The 22233-nt window shown below is 34.9% G+C and overlaps 2 protein-coding genes across 2 annotated transcripts; one reads left to right on the forward strand and one right to left on the reverse strand.

Annotated features, from left to right (window-relative positions):
- The first annotated feature begins 4633 nt into the window (after positions 1–4633).
- Positions 4634–6739, forward strand: LOC136234984 (uncharacterized). Its single transcript, XM_066024489.1, has 2 exons — positions 4634–4855; positions 6017–6739. The coding sequence occupies exons 1-2, from the start codon at positions 4703–4705 to the stop codon at positions 6380–6382; spliced, it is 519 nt and encodes a 172-aa protein (XP_065880561.1). The 5' UTR covers positions 4634–4702; the 3' UTR covers positions 6383–6739.
- A 1471-nt stretch (positions 6740–8210) lies between these two features.
- On the reverse strand, positions 8211–18532 carry LOC136234816 (kinesin-like protein KIN-4A). The gene is made up of 26 exons (XM_066024300.1): positions 18015–18532; positions 16785–16931; positions 16534–16683; positions 15944–16197; positions 15628–15815; positions 15392–15516; positions 14912–14948; positions 14685–14776; positions 14454–14564; positions 14267–14380; positions 14063–14156; positions 13838–13950; positions 13375–13470; positions 13176–13289; positions 12955–13071; positions 12733–12813; positions 12377–12448; positions 11902–11995; positions 11639–11670; positions 11464–11561; positions 11285–11383; positions 10920–11141; positions 10248–10410; positions 9504–9674; positions 9114–9425; positions 8211–8654 (listed from the first exon to the last, which is right to left on the reverse strand). The coding sequence occupies exons 1-25, from the start codon at positions 18183–18185 to the stop codon at positions 9213–9215; spliced, it is 3168 nt and encodes a 1055-aa protein (XP_065880372.1). The 5' UTR covers positions 18186–18532; the 3' UTR covers positions 8211–8654; positions 9114–9212.
- Between the last annotated feature and the right edge of the window lie 3701 nt (positions 18533–22233).

Here is a 22233-nt window from a genome sequence, read left to right on the forward strand (position 1 = left end):
CTACTTCTGAAAGCTGACCTAAGACTCTTCTCGATTAGATCTTAGAAGATTTAGAGTTGAACTAAGTCAGTAGATCCAACCCTTACGAGGGAGCATTTTCAGAAGAATTAAAAAGGTCAACTATCATGGGGAAGCTCAACACTGAGTTCCTTAATTGAATACTTTTGCCAACATCAAAATGGGGGAGTTTGTTGAAACACCTTTGCACATGATTTTGATCTGACAAAATTATTCCCATGATTAAAACGATTAAATTTAAGTGCTTTGATTTAATTGTACTAATGAGTTTGTTCAATGTTGAGTAAGTTAACTAACGAGAACAGGAACTGAAAGTCTATAAAAGAAAGACAGAACAAAGTCAGCATAAGCAAGTCACACAGCAGACGCTGAGTAAGAACACAACTCAGCTTTAAGAAAAGAAATTTCTTCTTAAGAAAAGCTTGTAGGCGAAGCCGCTGAGTCAAGCTGAGTAATAATCAAGTCAGCGTCAATGATCCATCAACTTGACAGACAAGGTCTGACACAAATCAGAAGTCTTGGAAATCCGTTGCACGGACCTTTTCGAGACGCATGGACCATCTGACTTTTGGCAAGAAGACAAACCTGGCGCAAGAAGACAAACCTGGCACAAAAAGACGAATCTGCCAAGCCTGGCTCCTGCTAAAAACAGAAGACAGGATTGGCCTGCAGCTCTGGAAGCTGACCACGTGATGACGAAGAAGACCGTTCTTCCCACAACGGCTATGTCAGAATTCAAATCATTGGCACCCCAAAGATTGCTATAAATAGGCCAAATCATCACTTGGATAAGGACACATACAAGAGAGATATAGACAGACAAACAAATCTTCACTAAGTCAAAGATACAAAATAGAAACTGTCTGAAAAGAAAAAGCAAGCTCTTACACCAAACTCTAATCATTGTGTAAAAGTCTAGATTGATTCTGTCATCTAAAGTGTTCTTTGTTGTATTAAGAACAATTTCTTATCATTTGTAAAAGGTTAGAAAGGTGAAGCTGAGTACTCGGTTATAGTATTCAGTGGTAGATAGGATTGAGTAGACGAATAGAGGACGGTACTCTTGCATACTCAGTTGCTATTGTAAACAGTTTGTGCTCTACCTTTAAAGAGCTCAGTAGAGGATTGAAAAAGCTCGGAAGGATTCCGGGGACTGGACGCAGGCGGAGAGGCCGAACCAGGATAAGTCTGCTGAGTAAACTCTAACCTCTTCTCTTGATATATATTTGTATGTGTTGCTTGCTTAAAATCACTCAGTAAATAATCTGTACAAGCTGAAGCTGAGTAATTTGAGTGATGAGTTGGAAACTAACTTAAGTGTTACTTCCCAACTCTCGACTGAAACAGCTCTAGTCAGTATCTGATTAAAAGTTGTCTCACACATCACTCAGCCTTGCTGACCTGAAACTAAGTTAAATAATCAAATATTCAATTAAGTCAGCATTTAAAAGCGAAAAAGTTATATTAGTTCCTAACCTCCCCCCCCCCTTTAAAACTAATCCTATCATATTATATGGGACCAACACTCCCTTCAATCCAATTCTTGCAGAATTGGCTTTACTTTTATATTCAGGAACCAAAATGGATTGTTAATTTGCCGAGCCGTGCTAGACCGCCGCCGGACCCTATCATTGTTCGTTGGTGCCCGCCGCCGTCGAACTGGATAAAAGTTAATACCGACGGCGCGGCGGACAGTGCGCCGTGTATCGCCGGAGCTGGTGGGATTTTTAGAAATTCTCGTGGGTTTGTTATTGGCTGCTATGCTATTAACCTCTCTAATTCCTATGCGCATATTGCCGAGCTGTCTGCCATTATTTTCGCAGTAGAATCTGCATGGGAACGGGGGTGGCACAATCTTTGGATTGAATCGAACTCTGCATATGCAGTGGATATGCTAAACGAAAAGGTTTCTATGGCCCCCTGGAAAATTAGACAGGACTGGCTTCAGTGTTTATCTAGAGTCTCGAATATGAATTGCAGAATCACTCATATCTATCGAGAGGGCAATCAGGCGGCGGATCAGCTTGCTCGTTTTGGCAAAACAGCTTCGGCTATTACATGGTGGCATTCAGCTCCTCATTTTTGTCAATCGTCTGTTTTTTACGACCTTTGCAGTGTTACTCATGTTTGATTTCCTTAATTTCTCTGTTTTGAACATTTTTTTCTCTTTCTTTTTCTCCCTTTGTAATTTTTCTTTTTTTTATTAATAATATTTCGGGTTGATGTGGTGTGTTAGGGGTGCCAACCTAGTTGGGATGTCTAACCACTTAATCGCGTCTCAATCTTTCATGCAAAAAAAAAAAAGAATGATTCTTATGTGAGAATGGTTCTTATGTCAGAACACCCATTAATGATATTATTGTAGAATATAAGAGATTAGTTTTAGAATATAAGACACTAGTTTTAAAACATATGTTGGAGTATATGTTCTAAAAAGTTCGATAAAATGTTCTAAATAATTAGTTTTAGAACACAAGGCATTTGTTTTAAAACATATGAGTATATGATCTATATTTTATAGCATGTGTTCTAAAAAATTAAGTAAAATGTTTTAAATAATGTTACATATGTTTTAAATTTTATATCTGCATTCTAAAAAGTTTTATGCATGAACTCTAATGGCTTTAGAAACATGCTTTAAAAACATAAAACATTAATTTTAGAATATAGGACATTAGTTGTAGAACATAAGTCATTCGTTTAGAATTATACATAACACAACTATGTTGGAATATATATAATATATTTTATAGTATGTGTTCTAAAAAGTTAAGTTAAATGTTCTAAATAATGTTACATGTGTTCTATATGTCACAATATGTGTTCTAAAAAGTTTTATTAATAACATTGAAACATTTAGAATTCAGAATATGAACAACACCATGAATGATTCAGATTTTGTCTGTCGCTTTCGCCTTACACCAATGTTCATCAGTAATTAATTTTGACATATCTGAACCGAAATAGAACCATCAGAGAGAAGAAATAAATAAAAGAAATGAAAAGAATAGAACATGAAAAAAAGAAAGAAACAAAAAAAGAAGGAGATTGGAAATAAGAGAAAAAGATCGAAGAAGTAGATCAGAAAGATCCTTACCACCGTAAAAATATTTACAATAATGTCATTATTGAGTGTTCTCATATAAGGAGGTGTTTTCACTTGATCCCTCTCATATATATAACAAAAATAGTAATAAAAAACTTTACATAATCCTCTCCAAAAGATTCTTCAAAATTCAATCACTAATAAGCTTACTCAAAGACGCATCAGACCACTCAACAAGTTTGTCATCCAGTATGCCTCTGAATAATTATTATTTTCTTAAAAAACAAATTGCATATGAATCAAACTGGATATTGAAAGTCTAATTCCTCCAAAACAATCTTATTTAACATCTTTTTTTTCTTTGATTTCACCTAAGATCTTCAGTTGTAACAATAGTGACAACATTATCTTTAATATCAACAATGTCACTTTCCTTACAAAAATTAAAAACAAAAACATTGAAATGCATCACATTAACTAAAGATAAATTTATCTCTTAAATCTCAATCGCCTCGTTAACAACTTTCTCCAACAAAACATGATCAAGAAAGTCCAAATGACACCCAACATCACCTTAATTTCAAAAAGGAAAAAAAAAACAAATGAAAAGTATTAATGAAAAAAACTAAAAAAGGGTTAATATTACGTTCAATTTATTATAAGCTTTTATCGCTTGATTTTTATCAAATTCCTCATCATCTTTTCCATCACTCTTCATTGATTCATTCACAATCTCTACCAATTTCTTACCTTCTTCAAGTATAACATCATCATCCTTAGAATTGCTAGAAATTAAATAAAAAATTCAAAAGATAAATCATTTTTTTCTTTTGAGCGAGTTTTGATCGATTTCCGGGGGTGCCAACATAGTTGGGATGTCTGGAGTTGCTACATTCTCGTTCCAACTTCTAATAAAAATAAAAAATAAAAAATTCAAAAGACTCTACAAACATATAGAAAATACAGAAGCAATAGAAGCAAGCTCATTCTCAACACCTTCACAATGTTTATCATCACAATCACCATCCTTTACCACACATGCTTATCATTATCATCACCACAACAACATTATTCTCATCAAACTCCATTACATCATTTTAGAAACATTTAATTCATATTCATTCTCATAATTCAAACATACATTGTCATCATCATCAACGGCTTTCTCATCATTTACATTATCATTAACTTCATTGTATAAAGCTTCACCCTTCATCAATTTTTTTAGAAGATACAAAATATCAAAAAATAAATCAACTGTAAAATGTTTCCAATTGCTTTTTAAATCACTTCAAAAGTGATATTTTAAGTAAATTTCCCAGTAAAAAATTTAAAACATAGATTTTCATTTATTAAAAGCAGTGTTATTGGTGGTCACATGATGAAACAGAATTTGTGTGGGCCAATGAAAGTTGGAGGCCATAAGGATAGATGAAAGCCCAACCCTGATTCAAGTGTCTCCCGGACTGGAATTTCAACTGGAAATTGCTAGAATCCTCTCTTTTCAATTATGGAAAATCAACTCTGGATTTTTTTGTTTCTAATTCAGCAAAAAAAAAAAAAAAAAAAAAAAAAAAAAAACCGATGCATTTTCTCAACCTATAAATAAACTATAAACAGCTCAAAACCTGATTTCCAATGTCAGATAGCATGGACTCTGCGGACACCGAGATGACCGATACAGGAGCTTCTACGGCGGTTCCTCCCGACGACGACGACAACGTTAGACAGTTACTCACTTTGGCTCGCCAGCTTATTGACCAGGGCAATCCTACTCAGGCTCTCCAAGCGGTATTATTCATTTCTTCTTTATCTTCATTTTTTATTATCCGAGCATCGGATTTCTCCTTCCACTTTCACCAGCATTTCTTCTTAGCCAATTCGTCTAATGTTTTTCCGCTTTAATCTCATCTTTTCTTGTCCAATTTCTCTAATTTTTCGAAAAGACTGGCTATTTCCGATCTCCAAAGTAATTTGATTTACCTTTTCCTTTCTAATGATTCTTTTAACGCCACATTTCTGCATCATCAAGTTAACATTGCCACCGTATATGCTATCTAGAATTGAAAGATCTTACTTCTAAGTTCTAAAGAAGTTTATTGTACATTACCCGTTTCAAATATAGAAGTATTATACAATAGCCGAATAGACTTAGTTTGGAGCCCTGGATTCAATCACAAGAGGTTATGTCTCTAGCTCTTGAATAAAAATTAAATTTAGGGGAATGGAGGTACATTGGTATATTATTGTAAGTCTTAAATCTAGCTTTTGGAATCTCTTTGAAAAGCATGTCCATCAGAAATTATTAGGTTTCTCATTTTTTAGAATTTTGGGTGGTATTAGATGATCTTGATGTTTATCATATCTATCTGGAAGTCAAGCTGAAATGCTTTGTCAACAATTTTTCTCTGGCAAACTTTGAAACAGGATATTACAGTGATAGTATTAATATCTTTAATTAGGGGCCACAATTTCGGGTTTCATGTCAAAACCGTATTATGTATATAGATATTCCATATGGTTATATATTATATAAATGCTCGAAATATGATAATTGTATCGTGTTAGTCGAGTTGTCTCTCTAAATCAGAAATTGCCACCCTATCTTTAATACATTTAAATCATTTTCCTTTTGGTTCTTTCTCTTTTCTTTTGGATTGTGTTCAGTACAATGACAGAGAGGAATGAAAAATAGTCCTAAATCCTAAGTTCTATCTTTTTCTTGTTAGTACATCTACACCTGTTATTTGTTACCTTGGGTATTTGGTGAGCTTTTGACACAACCACGTTTTCTTTGATTTCTACATTCGATTGTGTTACTATCACTAGAACACTGATATGAGAAGGTCGTTAAAGATTGTAAAATCAGATTTAGAGCTGTTGATTTTAGACAATAATCTCGCAGAAAGAAAGAAAATATATAATGTGTTGTTCAACTAATGTGTCCGACAGGTTGTGATGGCAATGAGAACCAGAGGTGGGGATGAGGCGGTATTACAGTCCCTGAATCGTGCTCGTCAGCTGTATATAAATAGGATGCAAGAGCACACTGCTGTTGATCAACTTGCTTCTTTGTTTGCTGAATGTGCAATAGTTGAGGCCCAGCCTTCCAAATCTGAAGCATCTCCAAATAATGTAAGCGGGATATCAATTCCGACAGATGCTCAGAGAAACTCTATACTTGCAGAAACTGGACGGACGCAGATTGTATTGGATGCATTCTCAGATGGGAGCAGTTTCATATGTTTACAGTGTGGTGGCCTTGTTAGCAACCATCGCAAAGATGAACACTATGCATACTGGTGTTGCAAGCTCTAATGTTGACGGAAACAATATCTTCCCCGTGCAATAACTAGCACGGGTTTCCCTGTTCTGAATTTGACGATATATAGCTTTGATGGAAAGGATATATTTGAAATCCAATGCTCCAGAATAGGGTGATTATAGATGCTGGTTAACAATGGGTTTATAGGAAACCTTTTGTTGGTCGAAAAATTGAATGATGCTAAAAGGTATCTGCTCCATTGCAACACTAGTTGTAGAGTGTTTGCAAATTGCACTTGTTTGAGTGGTTTTATAGAAGAATTGTGAGTAATGATTGATTGGTAGATATGTATCTGTATGTATGTAATCTTGTATTGAGTTGTTCATTAAGGTCTGATTATGTTCTCTTTTCATCTCTATTCCAGTGTTATATCTTCTTTTCTGCAATTATGTTGATTTAGCATGCATATATACTGATTTGAATACAGGGTCTCATCATATAATATTAGAGAAAAAAATCTTCAAATTTATCATTGGAAGATGATGGAGTTGTTTTTCTACCTAACTGGCAATTGTATGCTTTCCATACAAGTGAAAGACCGTGATACCTAGAAAGGAAGGTATTATGTCTCCTCTGGTTATATCAAGTAGGATTGATAATTTTTTATTGGATATTTTAAATCTGACTGAAATGTGGCTATTGTCATTTTTCCCACATTTATATCATATAGAATATATAATAACACAATATAATTTTGACAAAATATTAAAGTTGGTTGTGCCTCATATTTTAGAGTTTCTCATGAATCCTGGAATGGGATTTCATGAAACAAAAAAACATCTAATTCTTTTGCTGTAGCAAGTAGGGATTCTTCTAATGTGATAACAAGATTTATAGAGACAATCTGAATGAAATTAATATAATTATTATTTTTCATGCACTTATATCAGATAGAATACATAGATAACATTAGAATTTGTTGTTCCTCCTATTTCTCACGGATTGTATAAACAGATGATCAAATAGTTCACATAAATCCTGGAATGGGATTTATAAACAGAATATCATTTCAGATGTTCATGTAAGAACTGCAATTGTCATTTTCCTTTGGCCTAAATCATATGGATGGTCCTAAAGTTGTCAATTTTGATCACTTTTCCAATTAAAGAGTCATCATCCCATTAGTCACTCCACTCCCTTGAAGTAAAATAAAACACCCCTTATTTTGCTTCAACCGGAGAAGATGACCATGCGTGACTTTCCATCTGCAATTGTCAGGAGAGTCAATTTTTTTAAAGGGAAAAATCACGTTGCATATAGAAGTCAATCGAAAGGCGCGTGGCACATGCTCCTTACAGATCAACATCTTACGTTGCATATAGAAGTCAATCGAAAGGCGCGTGGCGCATGCTCCTTACAGATCAACATCTTCTCTGGTTGAGACAACACGTTATGTTAATTTTAGAGAGTTAAAGGACAAACTGACATGGACAACCTTGGAGGACATGGTATGATGTAGGCCCTTTTCCTTTTCTTCTCTGCATTTATTTCCATTGCATCTGTCTTCTTATAAAAAAAATTCTGCAATGATCTGTCTTCTACTTGTATATTTTTTAACACGGATAAGATGATATTATTTCTTTTTCGATTGATCGGTTTGCACTGGAAGAATTATAGGAGTGTATTATAGTTCTTTTTTATCTTATGACATTGCAACGAGTCCAATCGATACATTGTAGGAACTTGGGCAAAGAATAGCTAAAAATTATGGTAGTTTATCAGGCAGATTATTACAGGGTGAAAAAACAACTCTTACTTTTACATAGAATCACAGCAACAGTTGTTATACCAATCTAATTTTTATTTAGGTAAAACGTCAAATAAAATTAAATGATTCTCACTCCTTTCAATAGAATCAATACTATTTTTACACATAATAAACATTGGAACAAACTACCTAAGGAACTTACAGTGGGGGGAATGGGAAAAAGAAAAAAAAGATTGGGCATTTTGTTATACATTTCTATACTTTTTTTTGGGTCGGTCATCTTCCCTTACCGTTGTTATTGACAAACATAGTATATGCAACAAACACTAAACCCGGAACCATTAACTCTTTTACCACTGTATCACTACTAACACCATCTCAGGCTTCTGGACATCTTTTCAAAATGATTGGCAGCATCAACACCGCTTTACAAGATGCTCCGAAGGCGCTAATCAAATCAAAAAAAGAAAAATTTCCAAGATCACAAATCTAACGTCTTCAAAATCAGCTCATCCATGAGGGCTATAAGCATAGTTCCTCAACAACCACTTCCAACACTGCATTTGTACAAAAGAGGCACATTAATGGTATTTCTCAGATAATTCATAAAAGTGATGCATTAAATATGGCCTTGCTGATGTATGATCACTGATATTGACTTCAGTTGATAATTCATAACATATAGAAAGGTACAGTCAACCAAAGCTACGAATCAAGGATCACTAATATCGACTCTTGTTCATGTACGATCACTGATATTGACTTCAGTTGATGTATAAATCTCGACCGTGCTGCCACAAACACCAACTAGTCATTTTGACATCCTGGGCAAGATTATCTCCTCAGCCATAGTTTCTCAATTTCTGATGGACAGTTGGTTTTGAACCCTGGTAATGCAGGGGAAAAAACTGATTTCCCAGGAAATTGCCTTTCAAATACATTTTATAGAACCAGTGTATGATACCTTAGCAGGAACAAGTAAAAAACTTAAGATAAAACCTTCAGCATATCTTTACCTCCATTTGTTTGTAGCTGTGCTCTATGTTATGGGTCGGGATCCAACTTATACATCAAAGATGAGTATTAGGAAGGAATAATCTAGTGATCACAGAAAATCACACCAAACGTGGCAGAGCCTGTGCACGATGCTTTCCCCTCATGATTGTTTCGTCACTGTGCTTAATCAATTCTGACAGTCTCCATGGCTTCTGCCACTTCCATTTGAATTGCAAAAGCCACTGGTGATGACTCCTCTTCCACCTCCATAGCTTCCCACCCTTTCCAGCAGCTGATAATTTTCTCATTGACAACTGCCCAACTGGTACCATCTGCACCAACAGTAAACACCACTAGCTTCTTAGTGCACTAAAAAAAGGCAGATTGAGCCTATAGTGAATGAAAAATACCTTTCTTGTCCGACCCATAAATGCTGCCGAGTCCCTGACCGAACCATTAGCTATTCCTGGTGTATATTTTAGCTGTTTCTGTGCTGGAACAGACATTGGAGACAAGGGACCACTAATTTCATCAGCAAAATGTTTCAGTGAATTTTGGGAGTTACAGTGGTCATTGCAAACCTGGATAAATACAAATATTAGTCCTTCCATTGACGATAATATCAATTTGACAAATATGCACATCACACCACGAATGTAGCGAGCCAGATGAAAGTGTTAGAGAACATTAATGCACTTACTCTATATATATTCTAAAATATACAAAATGAGACTCCACTTTCTGGAGACGCCATAGATAATCTTTGCCAAGACGAACTTATATTTGACAAAAAGAAAGGATTGGAGTAGGTCATAATCATTTAAGTACTTTCTCCTAAGGATGAATTTAGTAAGAATCTCATGCAAATAGCTCTCAAAAAACTTTTTCTTGTGTCTTTTTGAAGTTCAAATAATTTCATCATGAACTTTGTTCTTATTTTATATGAATGTAATACCTACTTATGGAACAATTCCAATGATAAATTTTAATCAATATGTATTATCTGAGACTGTTAATGTAGAGGAATTTTCTTATATCCTCAATTCAGTGCCAATTGTGTGATTGCATTGCAATGGTTCTACAATCTTCACTGAATTCCAAAACTATTCTCTAAATTATGAAGGTAAATGGTTGTACAGAGTTAAATATCTTACCGAGGGTGGTGTTGCTAGTGCATTTTCAACAGCTTGTTCCCTCAATTTTAACTCCTTCTCGACTTCCTTTCTTCGTGCTTCACTCTGGCGCAAGAGGCCAACAAGTTCCTTAAATTGTTCTTTCATTTCCTTGATTTCCATTTCCTTCTCCCATATCTGACACCTGTTCAGAATGTGAAAATTATTTGACGTGAGCAAATCTTACCAACCAACATAAAACGTAGATCCTCTAGTATGGAGTGTGATTTTTCCTTTGTCACAGTTAGAGAGAGGTATCACCAAATACCATACAAATTACAATCAACGAAGGGGCTTTTAAGACTGAAGCAACTTCACTCTCTAGGAGGCAATCAAAGCTCAGCCCTCTTCGTGTGAAAATCAGGGGATGTTGATTAATATTATTATCACTACTTAGATGAATGGCTTTATGGAATAACCACTTCATTTGTCTTGCTGTTTCTTTCTTTTTGGTGAAGGCTTTTAATTGAAATCTAATGATTTATTTTATTTCTGCTACAGTACCAAAGACTACAGATTGACTTTATGCTGCACTGAACAATGTCCAGCTGATAGAGCATTTAAGTTGCATTGAGATAGTGAATACAAACTATGAACTTTCAAGGACTGAAAATAGATTATATAATTCAGAAAAGCATTTTTTAAACGAAGCACCTTGCATCTCCCAAAGAATTGAACATATATTGGAGAAAGTTCTTTGCATCTCCCATCGAACGCAGCTGATTCCAACGTCCACGATTAGTAAAGCCACGCTCTCGCTCTTCTGCCTCTGAAAGTTGTGAAGCCATTGCTACAAGTGAATTAGATGATATGCTTAACATGCTCTCCAGTGAAGATATTCTGGCCATTCTTGCACTTGGTGACATGGAAGAAACCCTGAAAAATTAGGAAAAGCACTTCAAGGAATTTCAACAGTATTCAGACAGTTGCTTTCCTGTCTGCTTCATGTGTTGATTGTAGGTAGCGGAAAGAGAGAATAATGAATAATAAAAAATGGAAAGTTCTTGTGAAACTTGTACCTAGCAAATCCATTCTTTCCTCTAGGAGGACTTAGTCCCTTCGAGGCAAATTCATCTACTTGCTTCAAGAGAGCTAGCTCGTCTGCAAGTGCAGCTCGTCTGTGGATTCCATCATAACATAAGACTATAAAAATAGAGAACAAGACCAAGAGTTACATCATATAGGATTAAGTGCATACACTTGACTTTGTTTCTCATATTCAAAGCGAACTTCGTGCACATTCACCATCACTTCTAGCTCATTCTCAAGCCAACGTTGGAAGGATTTCTCATTGCTCTGCGTATGCAACATGTATTAGAATAATAAATGCGACAATAATAATCAGATGAACATAAAGATAATAAGATGATTACCTGTCCATTTGTTCCATTCCCATTAGCAACAGCTGAAACATGCACGCTATTAGTAATTGTAAAAAAGGAAAGAAACAGTGTGACCACACCATGTTTTAAGTAGGACAAGAAAAATGCAGCACAAGGCATTCAGTAATTAGTATTGACTAATGACTACACAAGATTCAACGATTACATGTGGTAAACATTTTAAAGCAATGGATCAATAGGTGTCCATATAACAAGTCATACGAGCAATATTCAACTGAAAATGATAAACATACCTGAGTTGTCACGGGAAGAAGATTTTCGAGCTTCAAGAAGCTCCTTCAGCCGCTTGGTTGCCATTGCAGCCTCTTCTGTTTTTCTTTGAAGAACCTGAAATTGAAAATGTTCCAATAAACAGCTGAAAATTATTCATGTTTCCCATAACTAGTAGTAACTATGATAGACCCCTTCCCTGAATCAATTTGCAGTTAATATTGACTAAAAAATACATAGATTTCAAGAAGTTGACAGCATAAATTTTCCTTGTATATATACACTCATTCTGTTTGTATAATAACCATAATACTTCATGGAAAAGTTGATTTTCACCCAGCTAACATTTGCTGCTTCTAAATTTTATCAACATTTTTTTAATTTCTTACTTAAATATGACAGACAACCAGACGCACTAGTCATATTTACTCAAGTAGCTTACCGCTGAAAAAAATTCAGCAAACTGCATTGGCAATAAAAATAGACTCAATTACGTACCAATTTTTGGCGCTGGTTTAAAGCTTGCAGTTTGTGCCTTTCATATTCATTTCGTCTCCCCTCCTTTCGCAACTGCAGTTGCAAATATATTGTAAACAAATAGAATAATACATGAAAACATTGATAATTTGATTATCAAATGCATGTAAAGAGAGAATAAAAATTGGTAATGATAAATTACTTGTTAAGCACAACACACAATGGGGTCTTTTTTATTTTAACATGCGTGATATTTAGAATGCCTTTACCAACAAACGACTGCTATAATTCATAACTACTTGTTCTACACCAAATCACACAAAACAACAGCAAGATTAAAGGAGTGGAACAGTAAGAGAAAAGAGAAAGGAAAGCACCTGCAGCAATTCTTTTTCCCTACAGGCTTTCCACTGTCGAAACTGTTCCGCCTCTTGTTTTATCCTATGTTGCAGCTGAACCTACACCCTCATATGAAAAGAGGATGAAGAAGCCGCAATAAACAAAAATGAGGAAGGAAAAGAAACGAAAAATTGCAACGCATGCAATACAAATAATTGACATAACTAATTAGAAATTTGAAATGTAGCAGAACAGAGTACCTTTTGTGCTTTTATAGATTGAATTTCATCTTGTAATCTTTTTGCTGCTTCATCACTCTTCTGTTTTTGCCTTAAAAGCTGAACCTGGTTCTCTTGTTTCTTCTTAAGATCCAGAATCTGATGTGGATATATTGTGAAGATTGTTTAAAGTTTGCACATAATTATCAGATTTTTATTTTTTTCCTTAAATAAAAAATCATACAGAATGTTTAGCATGGTACCTGTGCCTCTAGTGATTTTAATTTATGTGCATGTATATCCTGCATCTTTTGTGTCTGCCCATCAGAACTAGCTGACATATTTTCAATTTCAGCTAACAAGCGATCCCTTTCTTGCTGCAGTAATAGTCAAGTATAAGATCTTTCTCCAAACCTCTCTGTCAAGGAAAAATCTATCAAAACTCAAGGAGACCTTTATTACCTGCACAACTCTTTTTTCATCCTCTAATTCAGTAATTTTCTTGCCGAAGTGTTGTTTAAGCACCGCAGGATCAACTCCAAAAAGTTTCATCTCTGACTGCTCATATTAACACCAAAAATGATGTTATGCGATTACCTTGACTGACTACTAGCTGATGCATTATGAGCAAGACAAAAGCAGATGACAGATGAATTTTCAATTGATCTGAATATGCTACAGTCTGGGCATTTCAGGTGCCAAAGACAACCAGATTTTAAGTTCGCCTCTGATTTGATCCATAAAACTACTTAGCCTGATTTCTTCCTTGGTAAAATAAATAAACATTTTATAGATGCATTTGCAACAAGCGGGTAAAAATACGAAAGAGAAGTAAAATTAAGCATGAGAAGTATATTTCTTTTGCAGATCAATACGCCGGGAAAAAAATATTCATCTCTCATCATGAAACAAGAAAGAGACGCACCTCCTTTTCCTCCAAACGCCTATTCAATTCATGCAATTCCTTGTCCATTGTGCTCTGCAGAAGCGTGTGTTCCCATTCTTTTGCAACCTCTTCATCGATTTCCCTGGAATCAGCTGTTACAATTGGCAATTACAAATAAGATTGTTAAACCCAAACAAAGACACCTGCAGAAAATGAACAAATACATATAATATAACCATAAGCAGTTAGAAAATAGGAGTTTACCTGGCATGTTTTCTCCCATTTGATAATCTGTTGGCTCTATACTATGCAAACTTCTTTTAAGCCCATCGCTTTTTACGTAGCAGGTACTACCATCCTAACAATAATTATTTATGCCATAAAATTAATCCAAAGGACTGCAATCATTTATAAAAATGAGAAGAGCAAAATCACCAATATCCAAAAAGAAAAAAACCTATCACATACTTGAGCATCTGTTTCGCGTTGATCTACTGGATTACACTTGATACGGTATGCATGAAGTTCTCGGCAAAGATCCTCATTAGCAGCTTCAAGTGAAGCAATTCTTTCTTTGAGAATCTGTGCCAAAATAGATTATTATAGAAATCATACAACAACTAATCCAGACTATATCTTAAGAGTAGCCAGATACCTGTACTTCATCTGATGAAGAACCTCCTCCTCGGGAAAAAAGTTCAGCCTGCAAATGCTCTAATTGTTGTCGCATTCTTAGCATCTCACTGGATGTTGGATCTCTATTGACCTGTCAAAAGGAGAAAAAAGAAAAAAGCGCCATCATAAGACTTAATGAATGGATTACTATCTCCACTCCAATAAAGGAAAGGGGAGAAAATGAAATCAGAATATATTAAAAGAAACTTACAACTGGCTTATTTTGGATATTGCGAGCACGGTTTGCATACTTTAGAGTGTTAAGAGTTTCCTCAGCATTAATGTCAGCAGGACTAATGCAAGCTACGGAAGGGAAAATTTCACATGCAGTCAGAAAAAACTTGGAAACCCAAGGACAAGACATGGAAGGAAATAAAAAAAAAAAAAAAGGATTTTAAAGTTGGGGATTGGAGATGAGAGAAAAGTATACAAAGTTACCTATCATAACAGTTTTACTGTTACCACCGAGTGAGTCCTGCAGAACACATAAATGGGAAAATTAACAATTAAAAAAAAAACAAAAAGATTCTGAGGCTTCCTTGTCCATTTTATATACAATATTTGTGACCAATTACACTAGATATATCGAAGACCCCGAAATTACACTATGTACAAGATAATGATTAGCTGAAAGCATTGTAAATCAATTACTGCAACGAAATAGAAATTTGGTACATTTGTATGGTTTCGCAGAAATTCATACATTTACATTTCTTTCACCATGTAACCATTTGTTATTCCAGACATCTAGTAAATCCTAAATGCATCACTTTTATCTATGAAAGCAAACCAATATATATATACGCACACACACACACACATGCGCACATTTGAGGTATTCTAAAAGAGCATTTCTTATCAAATAAGTGAAATTTGTAACATAATCAAATCAATTCAGCATTTTTACGTGCAAGATACCTGCAGGAGTCGAGTCAGTTTACTATCTCGATAAGGAACGTGAACACCATCTTTGCGTTTTTTTTCATCACCAAGTGCACTGATAACATTACCAAGTGCAAGAAGGCCCTTGTTAATGTGAACACCTGTTCAAAAGATGAAACTGTTATCAAAAGGAAAAGGAATAAAACTGTTCATACATTATGTAAACCAAAAGGCAAATCTACTTGCTTTTAGTTTAAAAGAACGCCACTAACCTTCCTTAAAGCGCATACCATCAGAACCTGTTCTTTTAGCTCTCTCTGATCCAGCAAGATCTACTAAATGTAGCTTGGCGCATAGATATTCTTCGTTCATACTCTCATTGGGACTGCCGTCACCAGGGAACATAGGGTTGAGCTTCCGCATCTGCTCTAATGTAATGGTAAAGATTGCATGGGAACGACTGTGCAAACAAATTCATAAAACTGATGTCAGAACCTCCATTTTTACAGTAAGAAATTACTGATGCTGCATATTCAGAGTAGTTTGGTAACCAATACATATGTAACAACTATAAGATGCATAATCCACCTTGACTGATTGTTCATGTTTGTACTCCCAGTTGCTCTGCTCAATGATCCATGTTCTAGGCAAGCAGCCATTTCCTTCAGCGTACTAACACTAACTTCAGTAGATCCCGCTAGTGTAATAACTCCATTTGACGTTTCACGAATTTGTATTGGCGGTTTTCCTGGGACATGTACTTTTCCTGTATGCCCATTTGCAGTGTCTGACTTATTTAAAGAAACAGGATCCAGCAAATCCCATACTTCTTCTTTTAGAATCTTTTGCATAAAAATCTTCCAGTTAGTAAATTGTCACAAAAACGCCATTTTTGTTGAGATGCAAATATTTGTTAGAAACTAATAATTAGGAAGTCATTGTCCAGATGAAGAAGTGGCGTACATAACATGCAAGATAAACAGTCAAGGGATTCAGATGAAAAATATGACATATTATATACCATTTATCACTCAAACTTGCAAGAAATTTGCAATCTAGATTGGAAAGCTTATGTTCATGCATGCACTGTGACTGATAATATACTAATTTCAGAAAGGGAAAAAAGAAATAGCTTAACAGTAATTTCAGATACAGAGAAGCGGAAGAATTGAACGCACCTCAATGAAAGAAACATGCAGTTGGAATTCTATCTGATGCTTTAGAGTTTCAATCTTGCTGAACAAAACATTCATGACCTGAGGAACTATTCCTGTTGGACAACCATCTTTGAAGCTAGTGCCCATGGTATATGTTTTTCCAGATCCTGTCTGCAAAAGATCAAACGAGATAATCATAAATGGACACCACATTGCAGATGCATTTCTTTTATCCCTTTTGAAAAATTTTGGCATGAGTTATAAAGCTTTACCTGACCATAAGCAAGAACCGTTGCATTATATCCTTGGAACAAGCCTTCAACTAGTGGACTTACACATTCTTCAAACATGGAAGTTGAAGGAGAACCGCTGCTCCCATAGACATGATCAAAAGTAAATGAATGTGGACCAATCTGAACCTGCAATATGGTCAGACATATGAACTCAGGGATTGAAGTTACTGAAGGAGGAACAATCAATCTTGCTTGGATGAAGTTGAAGGGTTTATAAGATTAAATAAATTTAGAAATTAGGGTATCAACATAATTGCAGCAGAAAGTTGCTGCTAGAAACTCTGCGCCTATAATTTTAATGTGCTCGGATGATATGACACCAAAATTCGATTGCTTTTCTTAATAAGAAGAATCTCTTCTAAAAAATTTAACTACTGTGAGAGGATATCACTTGAAAGAATTCCGAAAAGATACAGAAGCTCTGACTAGGTCTTATAACCGAATTAGACCACTAATAATTGATGCATAATCTAGTATGAAACATAACCGAACATAAATGACTCAAATCTCTTGAAGAAAAGAACGAAAAAGAGTTGGCGCTGAGCTAAACAGAAAGTCCTTAGCAGTTATGTTTCTAAGAATTGAATTATGAGTTCTTCCACTCAATTTATTCTCCAAATAACAAAAAAAAAAAAAAAAAAAAAAAAAAAAAAAAAAGAAGAAGTTGAGGCTGTTGGACGTAGTCGATTATTCAAGAGATTTCCTAAAAAGCAAGGAAACACCATAATTAAACAATTCCGTTAGAGGAAACCCATATTTAAACAATTCCCAAAGAGGAATGGGTAACAAGAAATGCAATCCACAGTTTACCTAAATTGACAAACGAACAATTTAGATAATCACTCAAACTTTACTCAATTGAATCTAATTTCCCCATCGATAGCTCACACAGCCAAATTATGAAAAGATAGCCTCCAAAAAAAAACCCCTGGAAATGCCAGTCACTGAGTGAACATCCGATCCAAATTTAGTCTGAGAGAGCACAATCACAATCTTTGAAGTCAAAGATGATTTATTCTTACACATCCCGTTCGATCAAAAATAAACTGACAACCCATCACCAATTGAATGACCGACTCTAAGATCCAGATCTCTAAACAACATGTTCGTCATAGAGAAAAACAGACGAACATTACTCGGTAAAAAAATAATCCAAGGAAAAGGCCACAGTGAAGTCTGACTGACATTGTTGAAGAGTGGGAAATGTACCTGAGGCTTTCCTTGAGCAACAGTGACACAATCTTTACACCCTTGAACCCGCTCATCGGCGATGAGTGGTCTGACATGGACAGCAACTTTCACACAACAATCCTCAGCTGGTGAAGCAGGAGGAGAACGAGATGGAGAAAAAGGAGGAGAATGAGAAGGTGGAGCTTCCATGGTTAAAAATTAAATAAAAAAAAATAGAGGAGATTGAGGAGAGGGAGGGAGGCAGGGAGGGTATGAAAATGAAAAATCAGTAATGTATGGGAAAGAAAACCGTTCTGATTGTCTGAGAAAATGGAGAATTTGAGGACAAAGAAAGTGATACTGCAACAGCAATAGTAGCCCCCCAAAGAGGAGCTGCTGAGGCTGAGTTGTTATTCTTTTTTCTTACACAATCGTAAATATTTTTATTATTTTATTTTATTTTTGTTGCAAAGTTCTAAATTGGAGAGACAGAGAGAGAATGGGTGTGTGGTACAGTGAAGAATGGCGGTTTTAGAGCGAGAAAGGGAAAGGAGGGGTAGTTGAGGCAAAGAAAGAGCGGCAACACATTACATTACAAGTAGAAGTAGAAAAAAGGGAGGGTAACTGCTACGACAACAACCACTATCATTTTCCCTTTGCCTTCACTGCACACGTTTGTTTCTGCTCAGACTTTCATATCACTCTTTCCTATTTTACCCCTTCTCTCTATTAACGGCTCTTTCTCACCTTCTTTTTTCATCCCCCGTTTCGTTTTTACGGTTCTACCCTCAATTAATTTTAATATTTCAAGTGCAAATGCCGTATTATGATTCATGATTGTCCCCAGAATAAGGTGGAAACAAGGGTCCTTAACAGCACATATCCCACGTGATGCCCAATCATAAATATACTACTTTCACTTTGGTTTAATACATATCACCCCTCTTTACTTCCAATATTAATCCCATTGCTCCCAAACACTTTATTCACTTCTATACTTAATTAAAACAGGGAAAATATAAAAATATAAAATTTAGTTACAGTTTAAATTTAACTTTTAACATTTGGTGTAAATTAGATTTGAAACGGCACCAATTGATAAATATTAGTAAGATTTAAATTGTAGTGTTTTCTATATAACGATTAAGACCATAGTTGTTTATCGGAAAATATTAGGAAGATTAGATTAGAGTGGTATATATGTATGTATATATGGTTAATTAAGGTAGATATATAATTTCCAATAAGGTAGAAACATAGAAGAAAGAAGATTTAGGGAAGGATTGAACAAAAATAGAAGAAAGGGTTGACAGGCACTCATTATTGAAATGGCAATTTTGTTTAGAATAAGTAATCACTTCACGGGCACATATAGAGAGTAGAGGAGGGGTATGTATGCATATATAAATTAGTTAAGGGATCCGTGAAAGAGAAGAGAAAGAAAGAAAGGGACGGGAGAGGAGAGAGAGAGACCCACACATTAAGATTAGCCAGAGCCAGCTGGTGGTCTCCCCCATCTCACATGCTCTTTTAGTTTTTTCAGTGTCTATACAATCTTCCTTGTGGACCCCTTCTTCTTTTTTGTTTTTATTTTCATTTTCTCTATTAACTCAGAAAGTCCTATGTTTTTTTTTTCTTACAGATGATTAATAAATACATTCATCTTATTATTCACTCATTTTCCATCAGACATCTGTGTCTCCATTCAGACATGCCACTGGCAGTCCACAGGACTCATCTAATTGCATGTTTTTTGAAATTTAGCTCAATTTCAAACTTACTGGTGCCCGTTTCACTATACTTTATAAATCTCATCTATGTTTTTATTAAAATTATATTTATTATCTATTAAAAATCAATATATAAAACAAAAAATATTACAAATTTAATAAAAAAAATAAATTCAATAAATCATCGATAAGCAATTCATATATAAATTTAATAAATATTTCAAATTCTAAAACTATAAATCCACATTAATCAATAAAAATAAATTGACTTAGTGGTTAAAGTTAATAGATAAAAGTCAATTATATAATAGTCGGTTAGTGTCAGTTATCCACGAGTAGAGGACACATTGTCATCTCTACTCATAGATAAAAAAAAAAAGTAACTATTTTCTGATATTTTTATTTAGATTCGATTTTCACTGTCATTGTTGAAATCCTTATATAGATGGAGTAATATGTAAACCACCTCGTAAATTTCTCTGTGACCTTGAGGTTTTCCTTATCTCTGACCGGGGTTATACCTCTCCCTAAACTTTAAATGTAAATCTTTAATATTCAATTAAATAAAATAATATATTGTTTATTTTCAAAAGTTATTTAACATTTATACTCCCAACAAGCTCGTCATTTCTTTCACCGACACTTCAACATGGGATCCCCTTTATCATGGTGGGTCTAATTCTCCAATGCTCGATAACTCCTCCAAATCTTATTGTCACGTTGTAGGTGATGATTCTGAAATTACTAATATAAAGATACCCCAAGGTTGACAATAATATCGAAAGATATAAAGCTCGCCTAGTCATTAAGGGTTATACGCAACACGAAGGAATAAACTTCGAGGCGACATTTTTTCCTATTGTGAGATTTACTTCCATAAAGCTCATACTCATGATTGTAGCGAGTTTGGACCTAATGCTACACCAAATGGATGTTAAGACTGCTTTTCTCAATGGACAATTGGAAGAAAAAATTTACATGCAACAACATATAAGTTTCATTCAAGAAGGTAGCGAACAAAAGGTTTACAAACTGAGCAAATCAATATATGGACTTAAAAAGTCTTCAAGGCAATGGTATCTTCATTTGCATAATGAGATGACACCAAATGGCTTCAATGAGATTGAAGAAGACCACTGTGTCTGTACCAAGCGCTTATCATTGTATGTCGATGATATCCTAATTGCAAGGAATGACAAAACTTATATAAATCAAACCAAAGCTTGGGTTAGTTCAAGTTTTGAGATGAAAGATATGGGAGAAGCAACATATATCCTTGGTGTCAAGATCACACGTGATCGCTCTAAGAAATTATTGGCTCTATCTCAAGAGACTTGCATCAACAAAGTTCTTGAGTAGGTCAATATGGGAACTGCAAACCCATAGATAGTCCAATGAGCAAAGATCATCTCCTAAGCTAAAAATGTGGCCAAAGACACAACAAAAAATCCAGAAAATGAAAAATGTTCCTTATGCAAATGCGGTTGGTAGCCTTATGTATGTCATATTATACACTAGGTCTGATATTTGCCATACCATCGAGATGTCAAGCAAATATCAATCCAACTTAGGACAAGTTCATTGGTCTGCTGTGAAGAAAATACTGAGTTATCTTAGAGGAACGACTAACTATTTTTTATGTTACTAAGGAAAACGTCTTCCACTAAGAGGATACACAGATGCAAACTGGGTAGAAGACTTGGATGAGAGGAAATCCACGTCTGGCTATGTCTTTTTGCTTAGAAATGGGGCAATTTCTTGGAGCAGTAAGAAACAAACGTGTATAGCCTTATCCACCATGGAAGCTGAGTATGTGTCTTATTCATCAGTAGCCTAAGAGGGTGTTTGGTTGAATAGATTTTTGGATCACCTAAACGTTATTACTGCAAGTTCTCTAGTAATAATTAGCAGTGATAGCCAGTCTATTATTGCTTTTGCTAAGGATCAAAGGTTTCATAAGAAAGCAAAGTATATTGAGATTAAGTATCACTTTGCTAAATTTAGTTGCACACAAAAAAGTTTGTATGAATTATGTTTCAACTCATGATGTGGTTACTGACCCTCTAACAAAACTTGTCAAGAGATATGTTTTTGTGAAACATATTAGGTCCTAAGGATTGTTAAGGAGATAAACACACTTCTATTATATATAATTTTTGGAACATGTATTTCTAATTCAATAAAGTACTTTTGAATTTATTATAATACATGTATGTAAATGTTGTATGTGAACATTTAACATTGAGCATGCCGGACAAAGAAGTAGCCCACTCATACGAGTGTTTATCCTTGTTTTGTTACTATAGTGATAAAGATAAGGATGAGACTAATTTTTTTAGTAAACGAGAACTTGATCAACAATTGAGGTTGTCTTGCTATAACAATGAATACAAGCTCATTACACTGCAAAATAGAGATATACATACAAGTGGATAAGTATGTATACAAAAGATTATTAATAACTTGAGGTTTCAATCAGAGTCATTTAATAAAATCTTATACCTTAGACAGCCGAAGGTAGTCCTATA

The sequence above is a fragment of the Euphorbia lathyris genome, chromosome 7 (assembly GCF_963576675.1).
Source record: "Euphorbia lathyris chromosome 7, ddEupLath1.1, whole genome shotgun sequence".
In the NCBI taxonomy this organism is placed as follows: domain Eukaryota; kingdom Viridiplantae; phylum Streptophyta; class Magnoliopsida; order Malpighiales; family Euphorbiaceae; genus Euphorbia; species Euphorbia lathyris.

Coding starts and splice junctions, on each gene's coding strand:
- LOC136234984 (XM_066024489.1), top strand. CDS start 4,703: ATGTCAGATAGCATGGACTCTGCGGACACCGAGATGACCGATACAGGA. Junction 4,856..6,016: donor CTACTCAGGCTCTCCAAGCG/GTATTATTCATT, acceptor TGTGTCCGACAG/GTTGTGATGGCAATGAGAAC.
- LOC136234816 (XM_066024300.1), bottom strand. CDS start 18,185: ATGGAAGCTCCACCTTCTCATTCTCCTCCTTTTTCTCCATCTCGTTCT. Junction 15,816..15,943: donor AACATGAACAATCAGTCAAG/GTGGATTATGCA, acceptor TTGTTTGCACAG/TCGTTCCCATGCAATCTTTA. Junction 9,426..9,503: donor TTATGGGTCGGACAAGAAAG/GTATTTTTCATT, acceptor CTGTTGGTGCAG/ATGGTACCAGTTGGGCAGTT.